We start from the raw sequence: 27570 nt of genomic DNA, 5'->3' as shown, positions 1-27570 counted from the left end.
CTCTCAGGGGTGTACTCCACCCTGTGAGGTGTGGGGTGTCAGACTGCCCCTAGTGGGGGATGTCTCCCAGTTAGGCTACTCAGGGGTCAGGGACCCACTTGAGCAGGGAGTCTGTCCCTTCTCAGATCTCAACCTCCGTGTTGGGAGATCCACTGCTCTCTTCAAAGCTGTCAGACAGAGTCGTTTGTGTCTGCAGAGGTTTCGGCTGTGTTTGTTATTGTTTACTGTGCCCTGTCCCCAGAGGTGGAGTCTACAGAGACAGGCAGGTTTCCTTGAGCTGCTGTGAGCTCCACCCAGTTGGAGCTTCCCAGCAGCTTTGTTTACCTACTTAAGCCTCAGCAATGGCGGGTGCCCCTCCCCCAGCCTCGCTGCTGCCTTGCTGGTAGATCACAGACTGCTGTGCTAGCAATGAGGGAGGCTCCGTGGGTGTGGGACCCTCCCGGCCAGGTGTGGGATATGATCTCCTGGTGTGCCTGTTTGCTTAAAGCACAGTATTGGGGTGGGAGTTACCCGATTTTCCAGGTGTTGTGTGTCTCAGTTCCCCTGGCTAGGAAAAGGGATTCCCTTCCCCCTTGCGCTTCCCAGGTGAGGCAATGCCTCGCCCTGCTTCAGCTCTCGCTGGTCGGGCTGCAGCAGCTGACCAGCACCGATCGTCCGGCACTCCCCAGTGAGATGAACCCAGTACTTCAGTTGAAAATGCAGAAATCACCGGTCTTCTGTGTCGCTCGCGCTGGGAGTTGGAGACTGGAGCTGTTCCTATTAGGCCATCTTGCTCCGCCCCCCAAAAAATTCCTAATGACAAATTTATCTTCATTTGCTAGAGGTGTGAATCATAAATCATGATTTATGATGCCTTTCTATTGATTTCAAAGTTCTTTCCGAGTAAACAGTTTAAATGTCAACTTGCTATACTTTTCTGGATATTTGGCCAGAAAATGTTCTTATATTTTTCTCTGTAGACTAACGAACATTTCTTTGGGCACATTGGTTCAGTTCAGTAAAAGTGTTTCTGTTTTATTCTCTTTGTTTAAAGTAAATTGGCATAATTCTACATACTTCTACAACATTTATTTTATCCATTAATAATTTTTAATTTGATTTTACTATTTTGAAAATAACTCCAGATGTTTTTACTCAATTTGAATAGCTTTCATTTAAACAGAAATTTGGATTTAAAGGTTAACAAGTGAAATACACAGGAGAAAAAATAAAACATGAACCAAGAGGAAAGAATAGAGTAACAGACTCTGCTCTCCTACTCTCTCAGTTGCCTCTCCACCTTTGAGTGTATGTATCTATAGGGACATGGGTCGCGTGCTGTATGTGAGCTTGAGTGGGTGTGTGCACAAGTGTGCATGCATGTGGGTCCTGCTCAACTGGCACCAGGAGCTCTAATTATTAAGAGTTTACCTCTGGAATCAGACTGCCAGGACTTGGATCTGGATTAAAGTAAAGGTGGGATTCAGATTTTAAGTTTCTTAAATTCATTACAAGGAATTATTTGGCTTATTTGGAGTGATAAAGACTTGATTAACCAGGTAATCAATTCTTTACAATTTAGATATATTTAATATAAAACTGATATTTTATCTATGTCACTATTTTTTGATGAACTTTGTGTGGGTAAATATTCAACATCTTGCTATATTCCAAAATATTAAGCATCTTATTTGCATTTATTTAATATGATAAATAAAACTAGTTCATTTTATATTTCCTAATTTTCTTTTTATTTTGAAAAAGGTAGATAAAAATTCTTCTCTCCAACCAAAAGGGGAAATATGAGAAGTGTTTCAATATAAAATGCTAAAAAAATCTTATATAAAGGTTGGTATCATAGTTATTTTTCACAGGTATTAATTGGGAGAAGAAGGAAATCCCTTTGCTTATTCTAGGAAACAATTTAAAAATAAATCCTATAATTTTAAAATTCATAAAATTCATTTTCATCCTAGGCTATTTCTGTGAACCTTACTTTTTCATATGTTGCATTTTGACAATTAGAGTTCTAGTTGACAGGAAAGCCAAAAGAAAATCCTATTTCAACCCTATGCAGTACCTGGCACATACCAGCCAATAATACTCAGTAAATGAATGCATCATTTTCCTAAGAATATCTGGTAAAAACATTACAGTGAAAAAAATATAAAATGAAATTTGTTTTTTCTTATGTACTGACCTGGTTATACACAAGGTGTTAGGATGATAGTACATGTAAAAGATAATTTTTTTATTTGCTAAAAGCTTTTTTAAAAGACGTGATTTTTCTTAAAATACATGCTTTTATCTTAATTTTTGACCAGATTATTAAATGATTTTCCTTCCTGTTATCAAATAGTTAATGAATTTTACCAACTCACAGATAGTGGTTATTAAATCACATGAATAGTTTATGTAGTATACAATTGAAACATGTAAAAAGACGAAAATTGAATGTGAAAGTAGAGGTCAGCGATTACATAGATAGATGATAGAGGTGGCAAAGCCAGTGTTGATACATCTTTCTGAATTTAAAAAAATTATTTTGGGAACTTGAAAGATTATGATCTCTGCAGATGATCATACGTCCTTCTGCTTTTGATTTTGTAGGAGCAAATCAATAATGTGTCCATTTTCAGTTAAGATGAACGTGCTCTTACAGGACTCACAAGTTAAACTGTGAAATCCCCGGGTATATGTTTTCTGAATGGCTTGTCTGTTCCCTTGCAGTCCTTTTCCAAGGTTCCTGTGACCCCTACCACACACGTTGCTTTTGGAACCCTCTTACCATAGAGGACATTTGCTTTCCAGGGTATCTTTTCCAGGAAACATTATTTCCTTCTGGGAGATTCACTCTGAAATTGGGATGGTTTACAGCTTTTTGGCCAAAGGTTATAAATCTTGAGAAGTATATAAGGCAGTTTAATTTAAGATGACAGGAAGGCTCTAGTAATTTAAGCCCTTGTGAACCTGGCTTCAATTAGCTGCCTAACGCAGTTCTGTGTTGTGGCCTATAGTGTGCTCTTTAAGAAAGTCAGTTAATCAATTAAACTTTAAACAAAACAAAAACATAAAAGAAGAGGGATATTTATAAATCATTATTTAAAGCAGGATTTTTTTTATCTCTAGAGGGAAATAATTGAAGAGAAAGAAATTATTCTTAATTGACTGCATTTGGAAACCGAGAGTATGTAATACTAAGAGAGAAAGTTTGTGTGTGCACGTGCACATACTTTTGTTATGTTCTAACACTGGTGTTTCAGTTGTTATAGATGAAGATTATATTATAGTAAAGGTGGGACTCAGATTTTAAGTTTCTTAACTTCATTATAAGAAAATATTTCACTATATTTGGAGTGATAATGACTTGATTAGCCAAGTAATCAATTTTTAAAAATTTAAATATATTTAGCATAAAAATTAGATATTATCTCAGTATTTTTGTTGTTTTGTTTTGTTTTGTTTTGAGACAGAGTCTCGCTGTGTCATCCAGGCTGGAGTGCAGTGGCACAATCTCAGCTCACTGCAACCTCTGCCTCCCGAGTTCAAGCCATTCTCCTGCCTCAGCCTCCCTAGTAGCTGGGATTACAGGTGCCCACCACCATGGCCAGCTTTTTTTTTTTTTTTTTTTTGCATTTTTTTGTGGAGATATGGTTTCACCATGTTGGCCATGGTGGTCTCGAACTCCTAGCCTCAGATGATCTGCCTGCCTCAGCCTCCCAAGTGCTAGGATTATAGGCATGAGCCATCATTCCCAGCCGCTATGTCAGTATTCTTGGATGCATTTTATGTGGGTAAAGATTAAACATCTTCTGTATTGGTTATTTCAGAGTCAGGCAAGTATGAGTTGGAATCCTGCTTGCCAATTCCCAGTGGAGTGGCGTGGCCAAGTGATTTTAACTTGCTCAAATCCTAGTGTTCTTCCGCTAATATTGGAATAGTGGCAACTTTCTCATAAGGGTGTTGAGGAAACCAGATGAAATGGTTTATGTATAAAATGCTTACTTAGCATAACACAGCATATAATAGACATTCAAACCAGCTATTTCCATCTTCCCTTCTCTCACTTGAAGATCATATCACATGTGTAATAAAATACATTGACCCACATTAAAAACCTTAAGTCAACCTCATTACTGTTCTCCCTTTTCATTCTCTAATCAAGTCTGCCCATTCCACTTCTAAGTTTAATTAAATATATGAAAATAATTTAAAGTAACAATATTTCCACTAAAATAGCTTAATAATGCTCAGTCCTTTGTATGCCCAGTCTAAATAAGCAGAATAACCCCTTTAATTACTTTAGGTATTTTTTTTAGTAGTTACTTCCATGTAGCTAAATAAAATGCTTCTACCACTAGTTTCTGTTCATCAATTTGATCATTGTCATTTGATCCACACTTCTCTATTTCTCCCCACCCTCATTAATTGATTCTACAAGTTTTTATTAAGTACGTGGTATGTTCTAGATAATCTTCTAGTCATGGGAGATAGGCAGAAGACAAAAGAGACTTTAAAAAAATTTGCTGTCTTGAAGCTTTCATTCTAGTGATTGGAGATAACACAAAATTAATTAAAATATTTACCAGTAATTTGACAGCTGATGATGGAGAAAAACAAATCAGAAAAGGGCAAATCAGATGTGTGAGAGCCATGTTTTTGCTAATTAAAATTTAATGAGGACCGAGGAAAGTCCTCATTCAGATGATGACACTAAGCAAAGAAAATGAGAGAATGTTGTCGGTGAATATTTCAGGGCAGAGCGTTTCAGGCTGAGAGAAGAAATGCTCTTAGACTTTGAATTAAGAGCCTGTCTGGTTTTCTTCAATAAGAGAGAACATCTATCCCAGTTGGACTGGATCAGACGGAAAGAGGCAGAAGAAGAGTAGGTTATAATTCGAAGAAACATAAGAATTAGTATGGCCCTGTTGCCATTGTGCAGACTTTGGCTTTTATTCCTGGAGAGAATGGAAGATAGTATGTGCCATGAGGAACATAAACGGGCATATAAATAAAGTGGTCACATTGTCTGCTGTATTGAAAATAGAGTGTAGTAGGGAAAAGGTGGTAGCAAGAAGTCGTGGAAAGAGCTTGTCTATCGCGTTGAAGGTGCAGAGAGGAAGTTAAATGCCAAATGCGTTTTGAAGGTAATGTCAGTAGAAGAAACTGATAGACTTGTAATGAAATTGGTAAACAAAAAGGGGACTGTAGCATGGATAAAAAGGAGGCTAAAATGGGAGACTGTGTGTTATCAATGTATTATTAGCTGTTGGAAAGATGGTGTTTCCATTTGCTGAAATGAAGGAAAAAAAATGTGAGGAAAGGTTTGGTAGGGAGAAGGTCAGATATTCACTTATTGTCATGTGAGCTTTGAAACATCTGTGACATATATCTGAAATACTGAGGAGGCCATTGGAATTGCAAGACTGGGGTTTAAGGGATAGATGGAGCCTATAGATAAAAATCATGAAAAAATAAGCATATAGCAACAATAAAAAGCTATGAGGCTAGACTTGATTAAGTCACCAAAATCTGTACATAGATGAAGAAGAGAACTGAGGCCCTGGATCAGGAGCTTACCAATGTTTAGAGAACAAGGAGATGGCAAGACCTGACAGAGGAGACCAAAAAGAGTTAGCCTGTTAAGTAGGAAGAAAAGTAGAACTTGATGTCCTGGGAAGCATAAATACTGCATAAAGTGTTCAATGGAGAGACAGATCAATAGTCATAACTTATATGGAGTCCCTTCTGAACCATTCTAAATAGTTTATACATACATTTACCATCTCAATCCTCACGACAATCCTATGATGTACGTACTGTTTTCTTTCTTCCTTCCTTCCTTCCTTCCTTCCTTCCTTCCTTCCTTCCTTCCTTCCTTCCTTCCCTTCCTTCCCTTCCTTCCCTTCCTTCCCTTCCTTCCCTTCCTTCCCTTCCTTTCCTTCTTTTCTTTTCTTTTCTTTTCTTTTCTTTTCTTTTCTTTTCTTTTCTTTTCTTTTCTTTTCTTTTCTTTCTTTTTTGAGATGGAGTCTCACTCTGTCACCAGGCTGGAGTGCAGAGGCACGATCTCGGCTCACTACAACCTCTGCCTCCTGGGTTCAAGAGATTCTCCTGCCTCAGCCTCCCAAGTAGCTGGGACTACAGGCACACGCCACCACACCCAACTAATTTTGTATTTTTAGTAGAGATGCGGTTTCACCGTGTTGGCCAGGATGGTCTCAATCTTGACTTCATGATCTGCCTGCCTCAGCCTTCCAAAGTGCTGGGATTACAGGTGTGAGTCACCGCACCCGGCCTGTACTGTATTCTTAATATTAATTTTGACATAAGGAAAATGGAAAGATCAATTAAATTGCACAGTTTCACAGAGACTAGGCTGTATATTGGATCAAGGCAATCTAGTACAGAGTTTGTGTTTCTAACCATTATTTACGGAATGTCAACTACATGAAATGTTGCATGTAAGTAGGATGAGAACTGAGAAGTGACCTATGGCTTCTGCACTGGATGAGAGCTCTTTCAGTGAGGTAGTTGCTATGATAACTTGATTGAAATCTGTGCAAAAGAGAATGAGAAGGAGGAATTACAGATAGAGATACACAATTTAATGTGTCAATTAAAAAAAGAGATAGCAAATATAGGCAAGTCTTTCTAGGAGTGTTACTAACATAGTTATACTCCACTATCTTTAGTTCTTTTGTTGGTTAACTTTGTACCTTTATGTAATGGAATAACATCTTATTTCTTTTTCAATCACCTGTAGAATATCTTTTGGTATTTGATTTTGTAAAACCTGGATATTAAAACTACGGTGTGGTTCTCCTCTATCCACTGACAATTTCCAATCTCTGTTATTGGCACTTTTATTTTTTGTTACCAACGTTCATATGATTAATCTATTTTGTACACGTACCTGATTGTTCCAATCTTTTAGTATAGGTTGATTCTAAAAGTTGTATGTGTGTGTGTGTGTGTGTATATATATATATACACATGTATATATATACATATTCTTCAGAATCAAGTAATATACTCTGATTCTTCCCTAGTTAAGGCCTATCTGAAAGTTGATATTTGTTTGAATTGATGCGTAAAATGGTAGATAATTTGAATAAGGGCCAGAGCTCATTTTATGATAGTTTGGGGAGATGAGTCCAAGTAAACCAAGGGATCACTGTATACTGGTGTCTTTTTTCTGGGATTATTCAGTTATTATAGTTTAAACTGCTTTTTATGTTCAGATAGTTGGTTTTGGTTTAGTTTTGTTTGTAAAAAAATTATTCTTAGTTTTACTTTTCTTAACTAAGTCAGAATCAATTAAACTTAATTTTCTAGGTATAAAATAAAAACATCATAATTGTATTTTATCTTTCCAAAAGAATTGTGAGAATATAAATACATTTGAAAGTATGAGACTAACTCTTAATTTAAGAACTTAAGAAATACTTTTTGCTATAAATATGTCGATAAAAACAATGGTGAGCCATTATTTGTCCTATCAAATCTTTTTTAAGATGTGAAATGTTATTATAATAGAGCTGTGACTCATGATAACTAATTTGTGATTTATTTATTTAAAATTTTATCACAGGACATTTTGATGGCCTAGTTAGATATTTTCTACCAAACACTAGAAATCTGATTCCAACCAGAGGTACTATGTATTTGGCATATATGAGCCACTTCCTTCTCAAATAGAGCACTGATAATATATGTAATTATTTCATTTACAATTTTATACTATACGAAATTATTTATTAATCTTTTCTACTAAAGACTAACATCAAAAAGTTAAAATTTATTAAAAACTTTCAAAAATTTTTGAAACTTATTAAAGTCAATAGCTATTGAATTTGTTAATCTGTTTTCTACTAAAGACTAACCTCATCTCAACTTTTAAGGTTAGTCTTTATAAAAAACAGATTAATAAAGTCAATATATATAATTTTGAATAAATTTCTAAAATTATAATTAATAAAGTCAATAACTATTAACTTTTCATAATCCCTTTTCTATGCTTCTACTTCTGACCATCCCAAATGCCTTTCTCTTTCTGATTGATTTCTCAGTCTCATAAGATGTTAAAAGAAAATAACTTGATTTTATTAATTACAATTTTCAATATGGAGTAAAATTACATCTCAATACATTCAGAACTTCAGCCTCAAAAAGTTGAGGTTAGTCGTCAGTAGAAAACATATTAATAATTATGGACCTTTTTTCCATCATAAGTCAATAACTTTTCAAATTACTGACATAATAAAAACTGCAGCTATCTCAAAAATCATAATTGTCTGGGCATGATAGCTCATGTCTGTAATCTCAGAACTTTGGGAGGCCAAGTCAGGAGGTCACCTGAGGTCAGGAGTTCCAGACCAGCCTGGTCAACACTGTGAGACTTGCTCTCTTCAAAAGAATACAATACAGAAAAAAAAAAAAAAAAGCCAGAAGTAGTAGTGTGTGCCTGCTGTCCTGATTACTTGGGAGGCTGAGGTGGGAGGATGGCTCAAAACTAAGAGGTTAAAACTGCAGTAAGCCATAATTGCACCACTGCTTTCTAGCCTGGGCACAGAGATTCCTCCATATATATATATGCTATAATAATTATGTCAGTATGATCATTAGATTGTTTTTCTGTAGCCAAGTCTACATGGAAAATCAGGAGATAACTTGGTGAGCATGGAATTAGATTTAGGGGATTTGCATGTTTCAGCAACTTAGTCTTGCTTGTGAGACTTTAACCATTAGTCAAGGGCACACTTTCAACATACACCTCTTTATATTCCCTTTTCTATGCTTCTAGTTCTGACCATCACAAGTTCCTCCCTCTTTCTGATTGAGTTCTCAGTCTCATAAGATGTGAAAAGAAAAAAAAAAAGAAAAAAAAGAAAAGCCTTCTCTTTCTGCTGTGTGGCAGACTCTAGACCGATGCTCACCCATCAGAGATGTTTTGTGACCCCAGTCACTGCTTACTAACATTATTACGAAATGCCAGAGATTTGGTCTAGGTCCTGCTGTGCACTACAGAGAAAGCCAGTTACTGAGAGAATGAGTATTGCCAGAGAAGAAGGCTTTAACTGGGTGCTGCAGCTGAGGAGAAGCAAGACCAGTCTCAAATCCAACTAAAATTAGGGGTTTATATGGCAAGGAAGAAATGTAGCTATGTGTGGGAAAACAGGAACGAGGGAGGGATAAGGAAGAGGAGTTGGTCAACAGGAAGCAGGTGGTCAGTTAAGCAATCGTGACAGATGAGGGGCCTGGCATCTTATTGTCCATATATAATTATCTGATAAATTTCAGTTCCTTGACACTATTTGGGATACCTGGTGGTTGGTTTCCCAAGAAAAAAACTCAGATAAGACAACCGTAAGTTTCTCAAGTTTTAAGACTGGAGGGGTCAATTTCTATGTTTATTCAAAAGAAACCATAAACATCAGTTCTATGGGACAATTGGGCTGGTTTGATTATGATTGTATTGATGATTATATTTGCTTTGCAGTAAATGGAGAGCAGCCCAATTATAAGGACTTGAAAGAATAGATTTTCTCACAAATCTTCATATACTTTATAGATATTCATCTTTTAAATGTAATAAAAGCCATTTTTCTGAGCATATGTATTAAGAAATAATTTAACATATTTTGTGATGACTACAATGCTTTTTAAGTATTTAGAAGTATTAAATAATCTGATTTTTCACTGATCTGTGTGGTCTTTGCCTAAGTTAGTTTAAATTTTTAGTTTGACAAAATAACTTTTTCTACCAGTATTCAAGGTCTGATTTTTTAAAGGTGGTTGCATTCAAATGAATTTTTGAAATGAAGCTCTGAATGTATTGAGATGTAATTTTACTCCATACTAAAAATTGAAAATAGGAAAACATCCACAGAACAGCATCGTAGAGTAGTACTTTGAGCTATGTGTAACAGCATTTTGGAAAATCTAATTTATGGTGAAATTGAAAAAGAAATATGAGCCTCATTTCCTGAATTCTCCTTTATCTTGAAGTTTGACATTCCTAAAAGAGCAAGAGACTTTGATGCTGTAATATCTTACACAGGCCTCTGCCTCTTTAGTTACTGTTTTGAGATCTCACAAAAGCAGACCATGCAGGTGGCCTTATTAACTATCTGTGGAAATTTAAGATAAGACAGAGGTTATAACATATTTTCATACCGTATTTCACTAATAGGATAAGTTATCACAGTAACCTGTCCCAAATGCAATTCAGATGATATTTCAGCTACCCGGTTACTAAAAAGAAACACATGTGGATAAAAGCTGTTTCTGACTTATTTATGGATTAGGCAATAACTATTTTCAGTGAACTCTTAGCAAAAGGGGACCATATTTTATGATATACTCTGCAGTGAGGACAGTTTTTGCAAAATGCCTTAAATATTTTTTAAGGACCACATATAGTTTTGAGGTACCAAAGATATATTTGCAGAAGTGGCTAAATAACTCTTTCTTAGTGCTAATAGCATGTTAGTTATCATTTTATAGCAGTTCACAAGGATCCTGCAGAAGTCTTTATATTAAAGGAAGAATTTAGTTTAAGGAGCTCTTTAAATCTTAATTCTGAGTATATGGTTTCATTTCTATCCCAAGCAATCATAGGACATATAAAGAAATTTATTTCCATCTATCTCCGTCTTAAAAACCCTTAGTGAATGTATTTAACTGTCCTTAAAGTTTATTCTTTTGTCTAAAATTCCTTAGCATAAAACTTTAAAAAATACATTTAATTATAGTGTATTTTGGATACTTTATTCCAAATTTTTCTCTCAAGCCATTTTCAGTGAATTTGAAAGGAAATAATTTCTGTCTTTTTAACATAATACTGTATTATAGAAGAGAAAATTGGGAGGTAAAAATTGCCCACTAAAACTCAAACCCAAGAAATCCCTTATTTTATACTCTGAGATTTGTTTCTTTATATTCCTCTATGTTTTCTTGTGAATGATGCTTTTAGAAAAAATGAATGTGATATCATAGTTAAGCATGCTTTTCTCTTTCTTTGGGAATCAAGAGTACTATGTGTCTCACTATATAGGGATTCTGAATAGGGATTTCTTCTCTTGTGATGTGTTTATTTGACTCCAAGACTGAGGGTAAATAGATAGGGCCAGAAACAAGGATGATTCTAAAATGATTTTCTATAAAATTTCTTAATATAGATAAGAGTTATAAATACATATATATTTATATATGAGTTATAAATATATGAGTTATGAAAACCTATGTAATATGAAAGATTCCCTTACATTCTATTTTGCTCTGATAAATATAGTTTATTCAACTACTTTTTTTTTTAAGTACATCCATTTAAAAATTACTGTTTTCTACCTGGCTTTTAGGTTTTGATGAACCAGCTACTGTCTACTTGGGCAGAGTCAATGCATAACATATGACTTAATGAAAGACGATTTGTTGCTATTGATCCTTTATATGTTACATTAGAGCCTTGTGTTCTTTTCCACTGGTGATTTGAAAGTTCAAATGTGACTTTTCCACAAATAAATTGGCCCTCACCATGAGCCAAGAGACATGTTAGATATGTAGCTAAGATAAAGTGATGATCCTTTTCAAATCACCCACAATCTTATAGAGTACCTAGATATTTAAGCAGATAACTTAATAGACATGTTAAGTAATTGAACAAAGCACAAGTTGCTCAGTGATCAAAGTTAGAGGAAAGGGCACATGTGAAGGGACTGACAAAGGAAATGCCATTTCACATTCAGGAAACGATAGTTATTTGGCTGAGGAGAAAGTTAAAGTAGAAATGGGTTCTAGGTATCTATTGCTGCTTTACAAAAGCATCCCACAATCTGACGGCACAAAACAATAACCATTTTACGATGCTCATGGATTTTGTAAGCCAAGGAATCAGACGAGGCATAAAGAGGATGGCTTGTCCTTGCTCCACTATGTCCAGGACATGCAATGGAGAAGGATGGAATGGCAGGGATGTCACAAACTGGTGAGAGACAGAATATCTGTGGTTAGAGAATCCACTTCCAAGATGATTTCTTGACTCACAGGTCTAGCAGCTTAACTGAAATTCACATGGCCACTCCAGCATGACACCTTTAGTGGTATCATACTTCGCACATGGTAGTTCTAGCGGTTACAGTAGCCTCAAGCCCAGACTCTAAGAGATGGGTGGATAGCACAAAGATCTCACCTCTCAATGGAAGGATGATCAATGAATTTATTGTATTCCTGTGTTAAAATTGTGATAGCATATAATGAGGGAGAAGACTGGAGAAACAGGCAGAGGTCAGTTTGTTGAAGTTGTGAACTCTACGCCTAGAAGCTGGGACTTATTTCTAAATGTAAAGTAAAATTGCTTTGAGAAATTTTTACCAGAGGAAAAATAAGACTATTCATAACTTAGAAATATTGCCCTGGTGACAGGGTAGAGAAAAGATGTGCTTTGGGCAGGGGAATAGGGATGGACCCTGCTCTGGTGGCAAGAGAATAAGCATTTTAATATTTGCAGATGTGAAAGTCAGACTGGAACAATGAATTCGGTACCTGATTGGAAGTAAGGGTAAAAGACAATCATCATGCCTCTACTTTCATTGATGAATTGAAATATCATGTATTTCAGTAAGACAGAAAATATAATACTATAGTGGAAACAGATGAGAGGAGGGGGTCAGAGAGAGAAAAATTTAGCTTTGGCCTTCCTAGGTTTAAGATTTTAATGGAACTTTGGTGACTAGTATGTGGCTCCGGAGCCTAGGAGAGAAGCTAGAGCCAGAGTTACAGATCTGGGAACATTAGCTTAGCTATGTTTTATTGATTGAAACAATAGAAATGGAAGAAATAGCTCAGGAAAAGAGAATAAAGGTAGGGGAAAGAAAGGAGAGCTCGACACAAAACTCTGGGGACCATAAACAGTTACAGGTGAAGTGAGCAAACAAGGAGAATGAGAGAATGTTCTTTTTGTTTTGCAGTGTAGTGAGTTATGGTATCTTTTTGCTAAATTCGTAAGTGTAAATTGTTTTTCTATTGAGAAGTACTTCGTCTTCTGAGACATTTTGTTCCTGTCTTTCAAATTATTCCTGAAATTTAGATACAAATGAAATACAGAATTCTGGTTGAAATATTAAATAAACTATATTGAACATATATTCATCTAATCACTGCATCACGCAACAAAACACTAAGTCCTGAATTTAAGACACTTTTGGATTCTGTGCAGTGTTGAGATTTATGTTTTGAAAGGCTCACCCTGTGTGTGCTGTTTTGGGAATGCTGGTTCTTTGGTGTCTTATTGGGACAGTTTCTAATGATTTCTTACTGGGCTAAGTCCTGTGGGACTTACGTTGTTGACTTTGGGAAGCGAGAATAATGAATAATATCCATAAAATTTTGAAGGAGAATGAGACTTAATTGTATTTGATTTCAAGAAATCACAATCCCAAAGTAATTTCAAACTGGGAGATCAAGAGCCATAGTTAAAAGCTCAGCCATTGTCCTGAAAGAGCAATGCTTATGTGCTTTCAAGTAAGAATAACGTAACATCAACAGTGGTAAGTGAGAACCAAGGGATGTGGTATTAGAAAGACTTCCAAGTGCAGGTGTGCAGGGTAATAGTGGCTAAAATTCACACAGGATTCATTAGAATAGTTACAGAGGCTCCAGAGACTGTCAAGTATGCATTTTTAAAACCTGTTATAGCACTTATCTTTATCAGACACCCTTCTAAGTGATCTATGATTTGGTCCTCATAAAAACCTTCAGGGGCTGGGCACGGTGGCTCACGCCTGTGATCCCAGCACTTTGGGAGGCTGAGGCGGGTGGATCACGAGGTCAGGAGATCAAGACCATCCTGGCTAACACAGTGAAACCCTGTCTCTACTAAAAAAAAATACAAAAAAGTTAGCTGGGCATGGTGGCGGGTGCCTGTAGTCCCAGCTCCTTGGGAGGCTGAGGCAGGAGAATGGCATGAACCCCGGAGGCAGAGCTTGCAGTGAGCCAAGATAGCTCCACTGCACTCCAGCCTAGGCGACACACTGAGACTCTGTCTCAAACAAACAAACAAACAAACAAACAAACAACACCACACACACACAAAATCCTTTAAGTAGCTGTCATCCTCATTTAACAGATGAGAAACTAGGCACAAAGCAGCTGAGCTGAGATCTGGGTAGGGCAGCTGGCTGTAGTTTCTTTGCTATTAACCAATGTATTAGATGTTTACTACTGGCATTTCAACATATTAATTCACAGAAGATAAATAATGTCATCTATCATTTCTTCACATCTGCAAAATGCTTTTGTTTCTCTTTCCAAACTTGACTTTGATTTCCATTAAATATATAATTACACTTTTTTTTTTTTTTGGAGACGGAGTCTCACTCTCTCACCCATGCTGGAGTGCAGTGGTGTGATCTCAGCTCCCTGCAACCTCTACCTCCTGGGTTCAAGCGATTCTCCTGCTTCAACCTCCAAAGTAGCTGGGATTACAGGTGCATGCCACCATGCCTGGCTAATTTTTTGTATTTTTGGTAGAGACAGGGTTTCACGGTGTTAGCCAGGATGGTCTCAATCTCCTGACCTCGTGATCCAGCCACCTAGGCCTCCCAAAGTGCTGGGATTACAGGTGTGAGCCACCACGCCCAGCCTATACTTTTTATGAATAATATTAGTTAGTATACATGGCTTTAGGGGTTATAATTCTCCAAATGAAACAGTAACCTCTGTACGCTTTAACCTTCCAAATTTTTGTAACACAGTGCCAGTACATCGGAGGTGGTCAATAAAAGTCTTTTCAATGATTCATTAATGGGACAATCGCATAAATGAATCTTCATGTTTATCAGAAAAAGAGGAACATTGAACTAAGTTTGGTTTCTCAATAGCTATGTCTATGTGCCACTTTGGAAACCTTAGGACTGTGAAGCTGCTTTCTTATTTATTCATTAATTCAATGTCCACAAGTATTTATATACTTTGTAAGTGAATCGTTAGAATAAGATCAGAGAGGCCTCTTCACTCTGTCAGCACTCTAACGGTGGGATTATCACACCTGAATATCCATTTTCCCAGTGTTTTCTATTTCTTTCTCCACTATTTTTTTTGTATTTAGACATAACATTGAGTTGGAATTTTCTTTTCATACACTATACAAGGGATGTTCAGCCTCATTTTCCCACACTCTTTTTTTTTTTTTTTTTTTTTTTTTTTTTTTTTTGAGACGGAGTGTCACTCTGTCGCCCAGGCTGGAGTGCAGCAGTGTGATCTCGGCTCACTGTAAGCTCTGCCTCCTGGGTTCATGTCATTCTCCTGCCTCAGCCTCCCGAGTAGTTGGGACTACAGGTGCCCACCACCACACCCGGCTAATTTTTTATATTTTTAGTAGAGACAGGGTTTCATCGTGTTAGCCAGGATGGTCTCGATCTCTTGACCTCATGATCCGCCTGCCTCGGCCCCCCAAAGTGCTGAGATTACAGGCGTGAGCCACCGCGCCCGGCCTCCCACACTCTTTTCTATATAACTTTATTGTACACAGAACAACTCAAGTCAGAGGCCCAGGATTTGTCTTAGATTCTTCCCTTTCTTTCAATTCCTGCGTCCACTATTTTAACTTATTTTAATCATTTACTTCTATTTACTGTGCCTCTGACTTCATTCAGGCCTATATAAAATCCTGCCTGAATTTTAGCCATGATTTCCTATTTTATCTGTTTTCAGCCTTGTTAACATCTCCCAACCTCATTTCTTCCTCACTCTTACATATCTAAAGGAAGGGATCTATCTAATCTGAGAATTTAGTATTTCTTCTGCAATTAAATTTTTTTGGTAGTTTCCCACTGCAATCATAAGAAAGACCAAATTCCTTAGCAAATTGATAGGGCTCTCTAGGTTCTTACTTGGAAAAAAACTAGGTGTTAAAATATTATTTGTAGGGCTGGTGTGGTGGCTCATGCCTGTAATCCCAGCAATTTAGGAGGCCAAGGCAGGTGGATCACTTGACTTCAGGAGTTTGAGACCAGTCTGGCCAACATGGTAAAACCCCGTCTCTACTAAAAATACAAAAGTCATCCGGGTATGGTGGCAGGCGCCTGTAATCCAAGCTACTTGAGAGGCTGAGGCAGGAGAATTGCTTGAACCTGGGAGGTGGAGGTTGTAGTGAGCTGAGATCGTGCCACTGCACTCCAGCCTGGGCGACAGAGCAAAACTCCATCTCTAATAATAATAATAATAATAATAATAATAATAGTAATAATATTTGTAGAATGAATGAGAAAATTAAAAATATTTATAATTACCACAATAAATAAGCATAAGTTGAAACAATTCAAATATCAACTTCCTCAGCTGAGATTTTTTGCAAGAAGCTTGATATTATCCAAAGAGATAAAATTCATACATTATATGAGGTTAAGGTATTATGTTTTGGTGATTTATAGAATTCTGTATGTGCATTATGTTGAAGCAAATTTGATTCTTGAGGTTGAAAACTAAACTAAGGAATGAGGTCATATATACATATATATGACCACATTCTGCATGGGAGTCTGCTATTAAAATAACTACAACATAAATAGAATAGTCTACAAAAATCTTACATGAAATTATTAACATTTTCTTAACTGTATTGATGAAGGCATGGAGAAGAGATACAAATACATTTTAACTCTCATTCTAATTCTTGTTGAAAAATAAGGGCTGTTTGTATCCTTTGCAAGGATTATGAGGCTACCATAGAAATTAGTAGGAAAAACAGTTCCATGATTGATTAGTGATGTCTGTAATGGATGTGGGAGTGGCCAATTATAAATTATGTTCCATATTTATTAGCCCTGAATAAAACATTGCTAAAAGTTTTAAGTAACATTTGCTTGTAAGACTATGAGAATAGTTGCTTAAATACTATAATTATTTTAACCTTTAAAGTTGTTTTATTCACTCTTGATTTCTATGTAAAGTGGATTGAAGTTGTTTAATATTATTTCTCTGAATGTGAAATGGTATATTTTGAAATTAGATTTGTTTGATACTTTCAGAGATGATATTCTGTACATAGATTCTACAATATCTTGGAAATCTTCACAAATCTATGGAGCAATAAAAACACTTCGACTGATAATTTATACAGACAATATGGTACAAGAGAACAGAGTACAGCTTATGGAATGTTAACAAATTTAAGTTCAAATTTCAGCACTTTAATTTACAAAATGTGTAAAATGCACGAGTTAACATCTAAAGACTTAATTTTTCATATTTGTCAGTTGGTTGTATAGTATAACCTTTGCAGGACTGCTGTGAGGATTGAATAAGATAAACATTAATTGCTGCCAGTTAATAAGGATGTAATAATGACTAGTGTCTGTCTGTTCCCTCCTTTAACACACTTCTGATAATTCCATTCTTGGAACAAGTTCCCTTGCTTAGAAGGTGGGGATATAACATGCCATCGTTTGAAAATGCCGCCCAGCAAATGTCAATCAATTATTTCGTTATTGAACATATACCAGCCCCATGATAGAGAATAAGAATGCAAAAATGAACATAATTCCTACCCTGGAGAACAACACAGTCTGTTTAGGAGACGGATACTTAACCTGGTTAGTTACTGCACCATCAAGATACAATATTCAAGACATGTCAAGGAGATATTCAGAAAGGGGATTCTGAAGTTTAGGATTGAGATTGGGGTTTGAAATACACAATTACTATAAAAGAAGGAAGGAGTCTATTATATCTGGGATTATAATTTTTAGAATATTTATGGTAACAGCATGAAATTTTGTGGGTGGTGACAGTGAGTGAACCTGCATTTGGGAAGCAGAAGTAATAGCTGGAGATATGGCTGTTGTGTCAGGAATGCTAAAATGATGAAGTCTGTAAGAAGGGGACTGCTGACATCTGGAGAAGAGGCATGGCTTGAGATTTTGGAATATGCTGTTTGACTTTAGAAACTGTGAGTGTTCTCCTTCCAAGGAGACATCTATGGATATTCTGTAGTGCACAGTATCTCCAATTTTATTATGCATAAGAATCACCTGCGGATTCTGTTTAAATGAAGATTCAAATCAGTAAGTCTGAGATGGGATCTGAGGTTTTATATTTCTAACAAGCCCCAGGTATTGTTGGTCTACAGACCACATTTTGAGTAGTGAGGCTCTAGCGGTTAGTAAAAATGGGCAACCACAGATTCAGCCCTGTTTACCTTAAGAAGCTTTTTTCCCTTATAATAAATGGATTTCATAATTCCACATGAGGATTTACACTGAAGCTGAAATAGGAAGCTCTGGCAGTTTGGATCCTGCTATGTTTTAATCACTAGATGAATTCCATACTTTAAAAATAGTTGACTGTGTATAGTTTTCTCTTCTTCCCTTCCATGTTTGGGAAAAATAAAAAACAGCTCCTTGATATTCCAGTTTACTAGAAAGATGATCACATACTTCCTTTAGTAGGATCCACAGGGAGCCTCAAAATATTTACTTCTTTTGTGCTTCTGTTTCTGACATCTTTTGCCCACCCATAAAGCTAGTAGGAGTCTAATCATACAGGATTTCAGAAAAAAATGCACTCTTCAATTCAGACGTCTAAAAGCCCATAGTTTACTGCTTTTCTGACTCAGTTTATTTTCCTCCATTGCCTGAGAGCTGTGTCTACATGTCACCCGTGTCTCTTTTACTAGGACTCGGCAAGTTGGCTGTGCTTACTCACCTGGTTTGTTACTAGTATGTTATAAACTTGAAACCTGGGAAATGGCATTACAATAGCACTGTGGAGAATAAAATGTTTTTCTGCTGTCCAGGGAGGCATAGACAATAATGTTAAGAAAAATAAAGGAGCTATTGAGAAAGATTTTGAGTTAGATCAAACAAGTAATGAGAGAAATGGAGAGAGGTTGATTATGTGAAAATTTGAAAGAAAAATAATGAGAGAAAAGTAGAGGCATATTGAAACAGAAGATTTGATATTTCTGTCCACCCTAGATTACCAGTGATTTTTAAGGTTACAGTAATAGCTTATTTTTTTAGACAACATTGCAAACGTTCAACTAAGTCTCCCTTACTCTCTTTTTGATTTCTTTTCAGATGAAAAGACAAAAACAGGGAGAGGCAACAGACATTTAAGTGTAGTTACTAAGGACATAAAAACAGGATGGCAGTAAAACTATAATTAGAACCAGCAATTAACAAATGTCTCACTAGCTTACACATAAATACAAGTGTGTACGGTGCCTTTACCTTTACACGATATTTCATAAACATTAGGTATTAGGCCAAACCAAACACTTTGCCCATTGGGCTTCCTGTGGAAGCTAAAGAGCTAGCTAAAACCAACCAACCAACCAACCAAACAAACAAACAAAAATAAATTGTTCTTCCAAGGAGTCCAAGGAGTCCATGCTTCTTGATCTATAAACATCTGAGAGTGGCAGACACTTATGTAGCAACAGGCCAGTGACTTTTGACTAGGTGCCCCTTAGAAATGCAGTTGGTACAATGTAGTCTGTTAGTAGCTGAGATCATGAAAAATAAAGGACAAAAATCATGAAATTGATAAGACCAATGGGTTAATTGGTGAAATAATATTTATTCTCTATACTGGAAAATAGATCCACGGAATAGTGAAGTTGCCTTATAAATAAATCAAACATAAACAATTTTTATATACTAAGCATTTGTGGCAGTTATACTTGGCAGATAAATTACTTTCAGGAGGATAATAAGAATAGTTCTTATTCTGCTTTTTAAAAACATACTGAATTCCATTTAAATTTCTCATGGATCTGTCAATCTGACTTAACCATTATCACCTCACAATTTACCTTTTTTAAAATTCATATCCAACCATTCCAAGCCCCCAATTCCAAGCCCCCAATTGACTATTTCAAATCAGCTATTCACCTCATTTTGTTAAAAAAATTAAATACATATCTGTGAAAGATAGAGTTTATTTTTTAATATACTTACAATATTATTCAAACACCAGGGGTTTAGTCTAGGTCCTGCTCTCTGTTGCACAGTAAGCCAATCACTAAAATAACAAGAATTTCCAAGGGAGAAGACTTTACTCAGTTGCTGCAGCTGACAAGAATGGGAGATCAGTCTCAAATTCACCTCTCCAATCAACTAAAACGGGGGGTTTATGTAGTGGGGAAGGAACTGGCTACATGTGGAAAAGCAGGAATTAGGGAAAGGTAAGGAAGAAAAGTTGGTCAACAGGAAATAGGTCATCTGTTAGGAAAACAGGAATTAGCAATGAGTAAGAAAGTAATCATGACAAATGAGGGCCCTGGCATCTCATTGTCTAGATGTGGTGATCTGGTAAGTTTCAGTTTCTTGATCCTATCTGAGAGCCCTAATGGTCAGTTTCCTGAGAAAAGGAACTCAGATAAAACAAATGTAAGTTGCTCAAATTTTAAAACTGTGAGGATCAATTTCTATGTTTATTCAAAAGAAATTATAACATCAATTTTATGGGACATTTAGGCCAGTTTCAACAATTCAACATAATTATCACACTTAAAAAATTAATATTAATTACTTAGTTTCATTTAACATCCTAGTGTTAAAATTTTCTCAATTTTCTCATAAAGTTGAACAGTTGTTTATTTGAGTCAGAATTCAAATAAGCTTCTGTACATTACAATTGGTTTTAAGTTCTTATAAGACTCTATAAGTTTTCTCTTCATAATTTTTCTTGCAATTTATTTGTTAAAGAAATTGGGTCATTTGTCCTATTGAGTGCTCCACTGTCTGTGTTTTTATTATTGTATTTCTGTAATATAGATCTTTGAAAATTTGTCTCTATTAATTGTGTTAATAATAGACTTCCTGTTACAACACTTACGGTGCTGGTTTGGTGACATATGACATACTATGTTTTCAAAATGTATTAGTTTTATTATTTCTTCATTTAATTTTTTATTTTTTCCGAGCAGAGTCTCACTCTGTCGCCCAGGCTGGAGTGCAATGGTGCTATCTAGGCTCACTGCAACCTCCGCCTCCTGGATTCAAGCAATTCTCCTGCCTCAGCCTCCAAAGCAGCTGGGATTACAGGCTCCACCAGGCCCAGCTAATTTTTGTATTTTTAGTAGAGATGGGGTTTCACCATGTTGGCCAGGCTGGTCTGAAACTCCTGACCTTGTGATCCACCTGCCTCAGACTACCAAAGTGCCGGGATTACCAATGTGAGCCACTGTGCCCGGCCTAGTTTTATTTTTTAAGAGACAAGAGTAGGCAAATTTCCAATATCTATGATAGTACTGGTACATTTGATGAAGAGATTGCCTTGAAGAAATCACATTATGTTTATAAATTTAAATAACTAAAGTTAAATTAAATTTTTGCATTACATAAAAGGGTACAAAGCATAGTTATGAAAGCTTAGAGATTTAATATGTGTCTAGAAGGCGATAAAATGTTGCATAGACTTGGTGTAATTTAAGGTGATACTTGAAAAATGGTTAGAATTTGGTATAATAGACACAGGTAGGGAGTATTCCCATAGGAGTTATAGCATAAGTAAAGGCACAGAAAAATAGAAAAGTACCAGTGAGATAAAAACCCCTCTTGTCTTTTATCCTGTGACAAAGATAGTAGAACATAAACATAGAAACATAAGAATATTTTATAAGGCTGGGTGCAGTGTCTCACACCTGTAATCCCAGGACTTTGGGAGGCCGAGGTGAGCAGATCAAGAGGTCAGGAGTTTGAGACCATCTTGGCCAACATGGCGAAACACTGCCTCTATTAAAAATGCAAAAAGTAGCCAGGCGTGGTGGTGGGTGCCGGTAATCCCAGCTACTTGGGAGGCTGAGGCAAGAGAATTGCTTGAACCCAGGAGGTGGAGGTTGCAGTGAGCCGAGATTATGCCACTGCACTCCAGCCTGGGTGACAGAGCAAGACTCCGTCTCAAAAAAAGAAATGAAGATTTTTTTAGAGGATCTTGAATATCAAAATTTACTTTGAATCTTCACTAATTAGCTGCATGTTTTAGAAAATTTATTGTATGGCTTTGACCTTTGCTTCCTTCACCTATAATTTCACTTCTCTATTTGAGACAAGCAGTAATATCAAGACACAAGCCTACATACATTCATTTCAATTCAAATATTTGATTCTGAGGTATGAATTAGATTAGCAATACAACATTTGAATTTCTCTAGGTCAGAGGTATCGTGGGACGTATTCAAGGCTTGAGTTAGAGTAATAAACATCGGAATTGATGGAAAACACAGGTACAGATGGAATTGTAGATATTGAATTAGTATGACTAGGTATTGATTTCTCCTCTGTAATAATTGAAGGGGAAATGGAAAGAGTCAGCTGTTGAGGTTTTCAGCCTATATTATTAAGAAAATTGTGGTCCTGTGGATAGAAATAAAGAAATTTTAGGAAGGAGCTTATTGAGAGCTGGGGAATAAAAGAAGGAGAATGGAGAGTTGATGTGGTGAGTTTGAAGCACACGTAAATGGACAGGTCTTTCAGTTGGTACTGATGGATGGGAATATGAACAGAGGTTAATTTTAGGGTAGAATTTTAGTTTAAATCTTAGTATAAAGTGAATTACTAAGTAAACAATGCATACAAATATTTGAGGAAAGAGGACATACTCTTGAAGGAAAAATAACATGCCTTTAAGAGGTGGGGAAGCAAGGACCCCAAAAAGGAAAGAGACAGTGGGACAAAAATGATGGTGAATTAATTGGGTCAGCTTCCTGGAATGCCAGTCTATGAATAGGAGAGGCTCAGAAAGGAGCAGGGACCAACATGGTTAAATACAAAGACTTTAGAACACAGTGAACTTTGAAGAAAACACTTCAAGATAACAGCTTCACCAGTGCAAGAAAGCAGGACAGAAGCTACCTTTTAAGGGATTACAGTGAGGGTTTCGTGTGAGAATTCAGGTTCAAAGTAGAGTATTCTTATATAATAAATCAGAAAACACACATGGACCATAAAATGAAATTGATTTTGGCCAAATCATTAAAACTTTATGGACTTTGTTGTTGTTTTTCCAGTTCTATGCTAAGATATATTATGGCACTTCTTTAAAATCATGAGGTGGGGGGACCAATAAGGTGGCTTCAGTTCACTAAAAGAAAATATATTGTTTCATTGTCATCTATTTTGCTAATAGGTGTGTTCAATTTAGAGAAAGTAGGGTAGACATAGCGGTAAACAGATAGTTCTCTTACTCTTGAATTGAGAAGTAGACTGAGAAGTTCACAAAAGGTTTTTCCTCACTTTGCATGTTTTTATTCTTTAGTTTTCAAAATGCTATTTCACTGAATTGAGACAGTTTGGTTTTTATTTCTGAATTACTTTCTGATAGTATTATTACTGAAGTAGTTTAGCCAGTTGTGGCCAGTTGTTTTGGTGCTCAGTGTAGTTAGAATACATATTGCGTTATACACAAATAACAATTTATCACATGCCGAATGTACTCTGTGAATCTGAAAGCTCCCTCTATATGAGGATGTATTTCCCTCAAGCCAGGCAATTTTAAGGACCTGCAAGCTCCCACCACAGCCTAGCTCGGTGTAGTAAAAGTTATCTTAGTAAACACATCATCATCCTAAGTAATCCTTTCCTTGACTAAAATACCCCCTGCTTGGCAGAGAAGCAATTGGATCAACTGCAGCAGGGCTCCAAGTGACCCCACCCTGATTCCAGCACCCCCATGTTGTTCTTGTTTCCTTGGAGGCCTTGAAAACTGTGCATGCACAGCAACTGGGTTCATGTAGAGCCATCCCAATTCATCTGAGAAGTGATTCTCCACTTGGGCATCAACCCATGACCATCACAGGCTATGTGAACATGTCCTGGGTTTATCGGGTCTAACTATATCTTTCAGAACACTGATTCCAGAACTCTTAGGTAACTCAGAGATCAGTTGAAGTTAATGTGTAAATGTGCATTTTATTTATAAAGTATTGCTCTTCAAAATATGGCTTAAATCATGCTTTCTTGTGTGCCTTTGAACAAATATTTTAATTTAAAAAATCATTGAGACATGTAATTACAAAATGCCCAGAAGTTGTCATGAGTATTTGTTAAGTTTGTTTATGAAGAACTTAAGCCCACTTTAATTTCTGTTTGTATATCGATCTTCCCTGAGACAAAACATCTTTTACTGTTTACTCCCTTGAAAATAATCTAGTCCTAGAGGCCAGCAATAACTTATTAGACAGAAACCAGATTATTTAATCACTTGACTTTCAAAATAATATTTAGATTGAAAAAAGCAAATTAGAAGAGTTTACAAAAGGAACTAATGATTGTCATCCCACACTCTTCTTTTTCGTTTTAAACTTTTTAAGAAAGTGATCTTTCATCATGTCAGTGAAACTTTAGTTTCCCTGAATTTCACAGTCATTTACAAGGTTGAATTTTTTATATGATGAAATAATACTATTTTTAAAATATTAATAATATTACACGGCCATAACTGCAAAGTCAGTGATAACACATTTTATGACAAGGTGTGTGCTGCATTATTTCATAGTACATTCATAATCCAAGGTCATGTCGGACATATAACATTACCATAATTTTCTAATTAATTTGTTCTTTATACATGTTTATACGTGTTCCAATTGCATTTCATTAATTCATCGTTTTCTTGTAAGTTTGTGCTTTCCTTCCATGTTCAAAGAATCTCTTTAATTCAATTTCTCTGTTTCTCCTCATACAGTCTGGCAGCCAGATATGCAACTCAGTCTAATCACAGTGGAATTGCAACCAGTCAAAAAAAGCCTACTAGGTCAGTTAATATTCTCTAATTTATTGCTTCTTAGTGATATTCAAGTAAATACCCAGTGATATTTTGTCCTATCTTTTTTTTTTTTTTTTAAATGATGCACTTCTGAATGAGAAGTTTAGAGCACTAAAGTTTTCCAGGAAGATTTTCATACACAGTCTCAGGGATGAGTGTGTTTCTGTTAGATAATTACCTGGGTTTTGGCATTTTTTTTAGTTTAGTTATATGTAGTGCTATAACTGGGCTGAACTCTAGGTTCTAGGTTTAGAATCAATCAAGAAAACCATTACTTTGAATGCCCAATTCTTTCCAAGTCACATAATCTGGAAGTCATACAACAAAATTGTAATTGCTTTTTGAGATGGGCATGCATTCATTATTGCACATTTTAATGGAGAACTGAAAAGCATTGGTAGATTTTAGTGGGGAAGTTAGTACCAGGTCAGTCTGGACTGTTCTTCTATCTATAATAGTTTAATTTTTTTGCTTCTTTATGACATAGGTATAATAAAGACAGCCTGTTATAATAAATGACAGTACCTTATGTACTGTTTGGAAAATAATGACCTATAAAAATGTTTTGAAAGAGTTTGATTTTTAAAAAATGTTAAGTTGCTGAAGGCATGATGGTAGCATGGAACAGCTGAATACAGCCGCAGCAAGAGTTTTGCACCTCTGATTAGTATGTGATCCTTTGTGTCATCTTACTCACTGGGGAAGTATCCAGCAGTGGTTTATTAGCTATTGTTCCATTGATAAATCGTATTATGCAATGTTTGACCACAAGGAATGCGTCTGATGCTTTGACTGGAGGTAGGTGTCTTTCCCTTTGCCTTGGCTTTCTAAGTTATATTCATTTCCAGAGTAGCCAACATGATTCTGGAAAGACAAATTTAAAAGGTATTTAATTAAAAACTAGAATAAATGATATAAATTATGATGGGTAAGGAACAGTGACCTGCTATGCACAATGAGCATTTTTTTGTTTGTTTGTTTGTTTATTTTTGTTTTTGTTTTTGTTTTGAGACGGAGTCTCGCTCTGTCGCCCAGGCTGGAGTGCAGTGGCCGGATCTCAGCTCACTGCAAGCTCCGCCTCCCGGGTTCATGCCATTCTCCTGCCTCAGCCTCCCAAGTAGCTGGGACTACAGGCGCCCGCCACCTCACCTGGCTAGTTTTTGTATTTTTAGTAGAGACGGGGTTTCACTGTGGTAGCCAGGATGGTCTCGATCTCCTGACCTCATGATCCACCCACCTCGACCTCCCAAAGTGCTGGGATTACAGGTGTGAGGCATTGCGCCCGGCCAGCATATAAAATATTTTTAAGTACTGTATTTTGATAGATCTCTCTCTCTCTCTTTCTCTCTCTTTCTCTCTTTCTCTCTCTCTCTCTCTCTCTCTCTCTCTCTTCCCCTCTCTCTCCCCCTCTCCCCCTCTCCCCGTCTCTCCGTCTCTCCCTTTCTCCCTCTCTCCCTCTCTCCCTCTCTCCCTTTCCCTCTCTCCCTCCTCTCTGCTTCATCTCATTTCCCTTTTTATTACTTTGATGAATAATCTGAAGGCCTGCCCTGGCCACCTGTCAAATTAGGGTAATGAGAAGAGCAAATGTATTTTTAAATTTGTTTTAATTTGTTCTTCTAAGGACTGAAGATCATTTGACTTCATGGATTGCAGTAAAGATTAAAATGTATTTTAATTATTTTCTGGAAACAGGTCAATTCACATTACAAGCAGCAAGTTTTGTGACAAAATTTGTTTATATGTGCGAGTTTGGAATGAACTTTCTAAGCCTATGCCTATGTCTACAAAAATAGTTCTCAGATTTATTATGATTAGGACACTTGGCCAAATTCATTAGTTGGTTTCCTTCAACAGAGTGCAATCAGTGGTTCTGTAAATTCCTAGCATCTCTGGTTATTGTGCTATACCTAACAAATCCTTGTAGATTCACTTGAACAAAAGTTAAATGCTGGAATCATTTGGAAAATATTCTAATCTTTTATATGACACAATGTCCAATTAGCAAAATAGTTAAAGGGATTATTTTCAGCCATATGTATTTAAACACTAAAATATAATTCACATTTTGAAGCTATTAACCATTCTAAGAAATCAACGGTTTTGTTTTTAAGTTGGTATTTGTTTTTTTTATTCTCTGATGTTCATTCTATTTTATAATGACCGTTACTATTATAAAAGCACTTATATTTTCTGAAGGTGGTTTGATGTTCTAATATTCTATGAAAATGATATAATCAAGTAGTAGTATAAAGGTGAGTAAAATGTTGAGCATGTAACAGCTGGATTGTGAAATTTTGGTATATCGGATACCAATATGAGAGACATTAATAATCTTTGCTTTAAAAAATTTATAAAAGATGATTATAAAAAATAGTGCTATATTTGTAGATTTTGAATTTCTGTTTTCCTTTCAAATAAAAATTTTCAGAGTAGTACACAGTGACATTCATATGGTGGCAGCAAATACTGAACAAAACTTTCAATATCATATTTTCTAAATAGATCTTAGAATGTCATTATTAGTTCTCGGCCAGATGCGGTGGCTCACGCCTGTAATCCCAACACTTTGGGAGGCCGAGGCGGCATCACTTGAGGTCAGGAGATTGAGACTAGCCTAGCCAACATGGGGAAACCCCGTCTCTACCAAAATACAAAGATGAGCCGAGCATGATAGCCAAATGCCTATAATCCTAACTACTCAGAGACTGAGGCAGGAGAATCGCTTCAACCCTGGAGACAAAGGTTGCAGTGAGCTGAGATCATGCCACTGTACTCCAGTCTGGGCAACAGAGTGAGACCCTGTCTCAAGAAAACAAAAACAAA

At 36.3% G+C, this 27570-nt stretch overlaps 1 protein-coding gene across 13 annotated transcripts in view; it reads left to right on the top strand.

Annotated features, from left to right (window-relative positions):
- Nucleotides 1-27570, top strand: part of LOC105473314 (neuron navigator 3) — an 899580-nt gene that overhangs the window by 658071 nt on the left and 213939 nt on the right. For 12 of the 13 annotated variants that reach the window (XM_011727068.3, XM_071070568.1, XM_071070565.1 and 9 more), the window contains one exon: nt 24667-24735. The exons of the other annotated variant lie outside the window; for it this stretch is intronic. In XM_011727068.3, coding sequence (XP_011725370.2) covers nt 24667-24735 — 69 coding nt within the window. The remainder of the gene's footprint in view (nt 1-24666; nt 24736-27570) is intronic. 13 annotated transcript variants of the gene reach the window in all.

Source organism: Macaca nemestrina, chromosome 10 (assembly GCF_043159975.1).
Source record: "Macaca nemestrina isolate mMacNem1 chromosome 10, mMacNem.hap1, whole genome shotgun sequence".
Lineage (NCBI taxonomy): Eukaryota > Metazoa > Chordata > Mammalia > Primates > Cercopithecidae > Macaca > Macaca nemestrina.
This window is presented reverse-complemented; position numbering and strand designations above follow the sequence as displayed.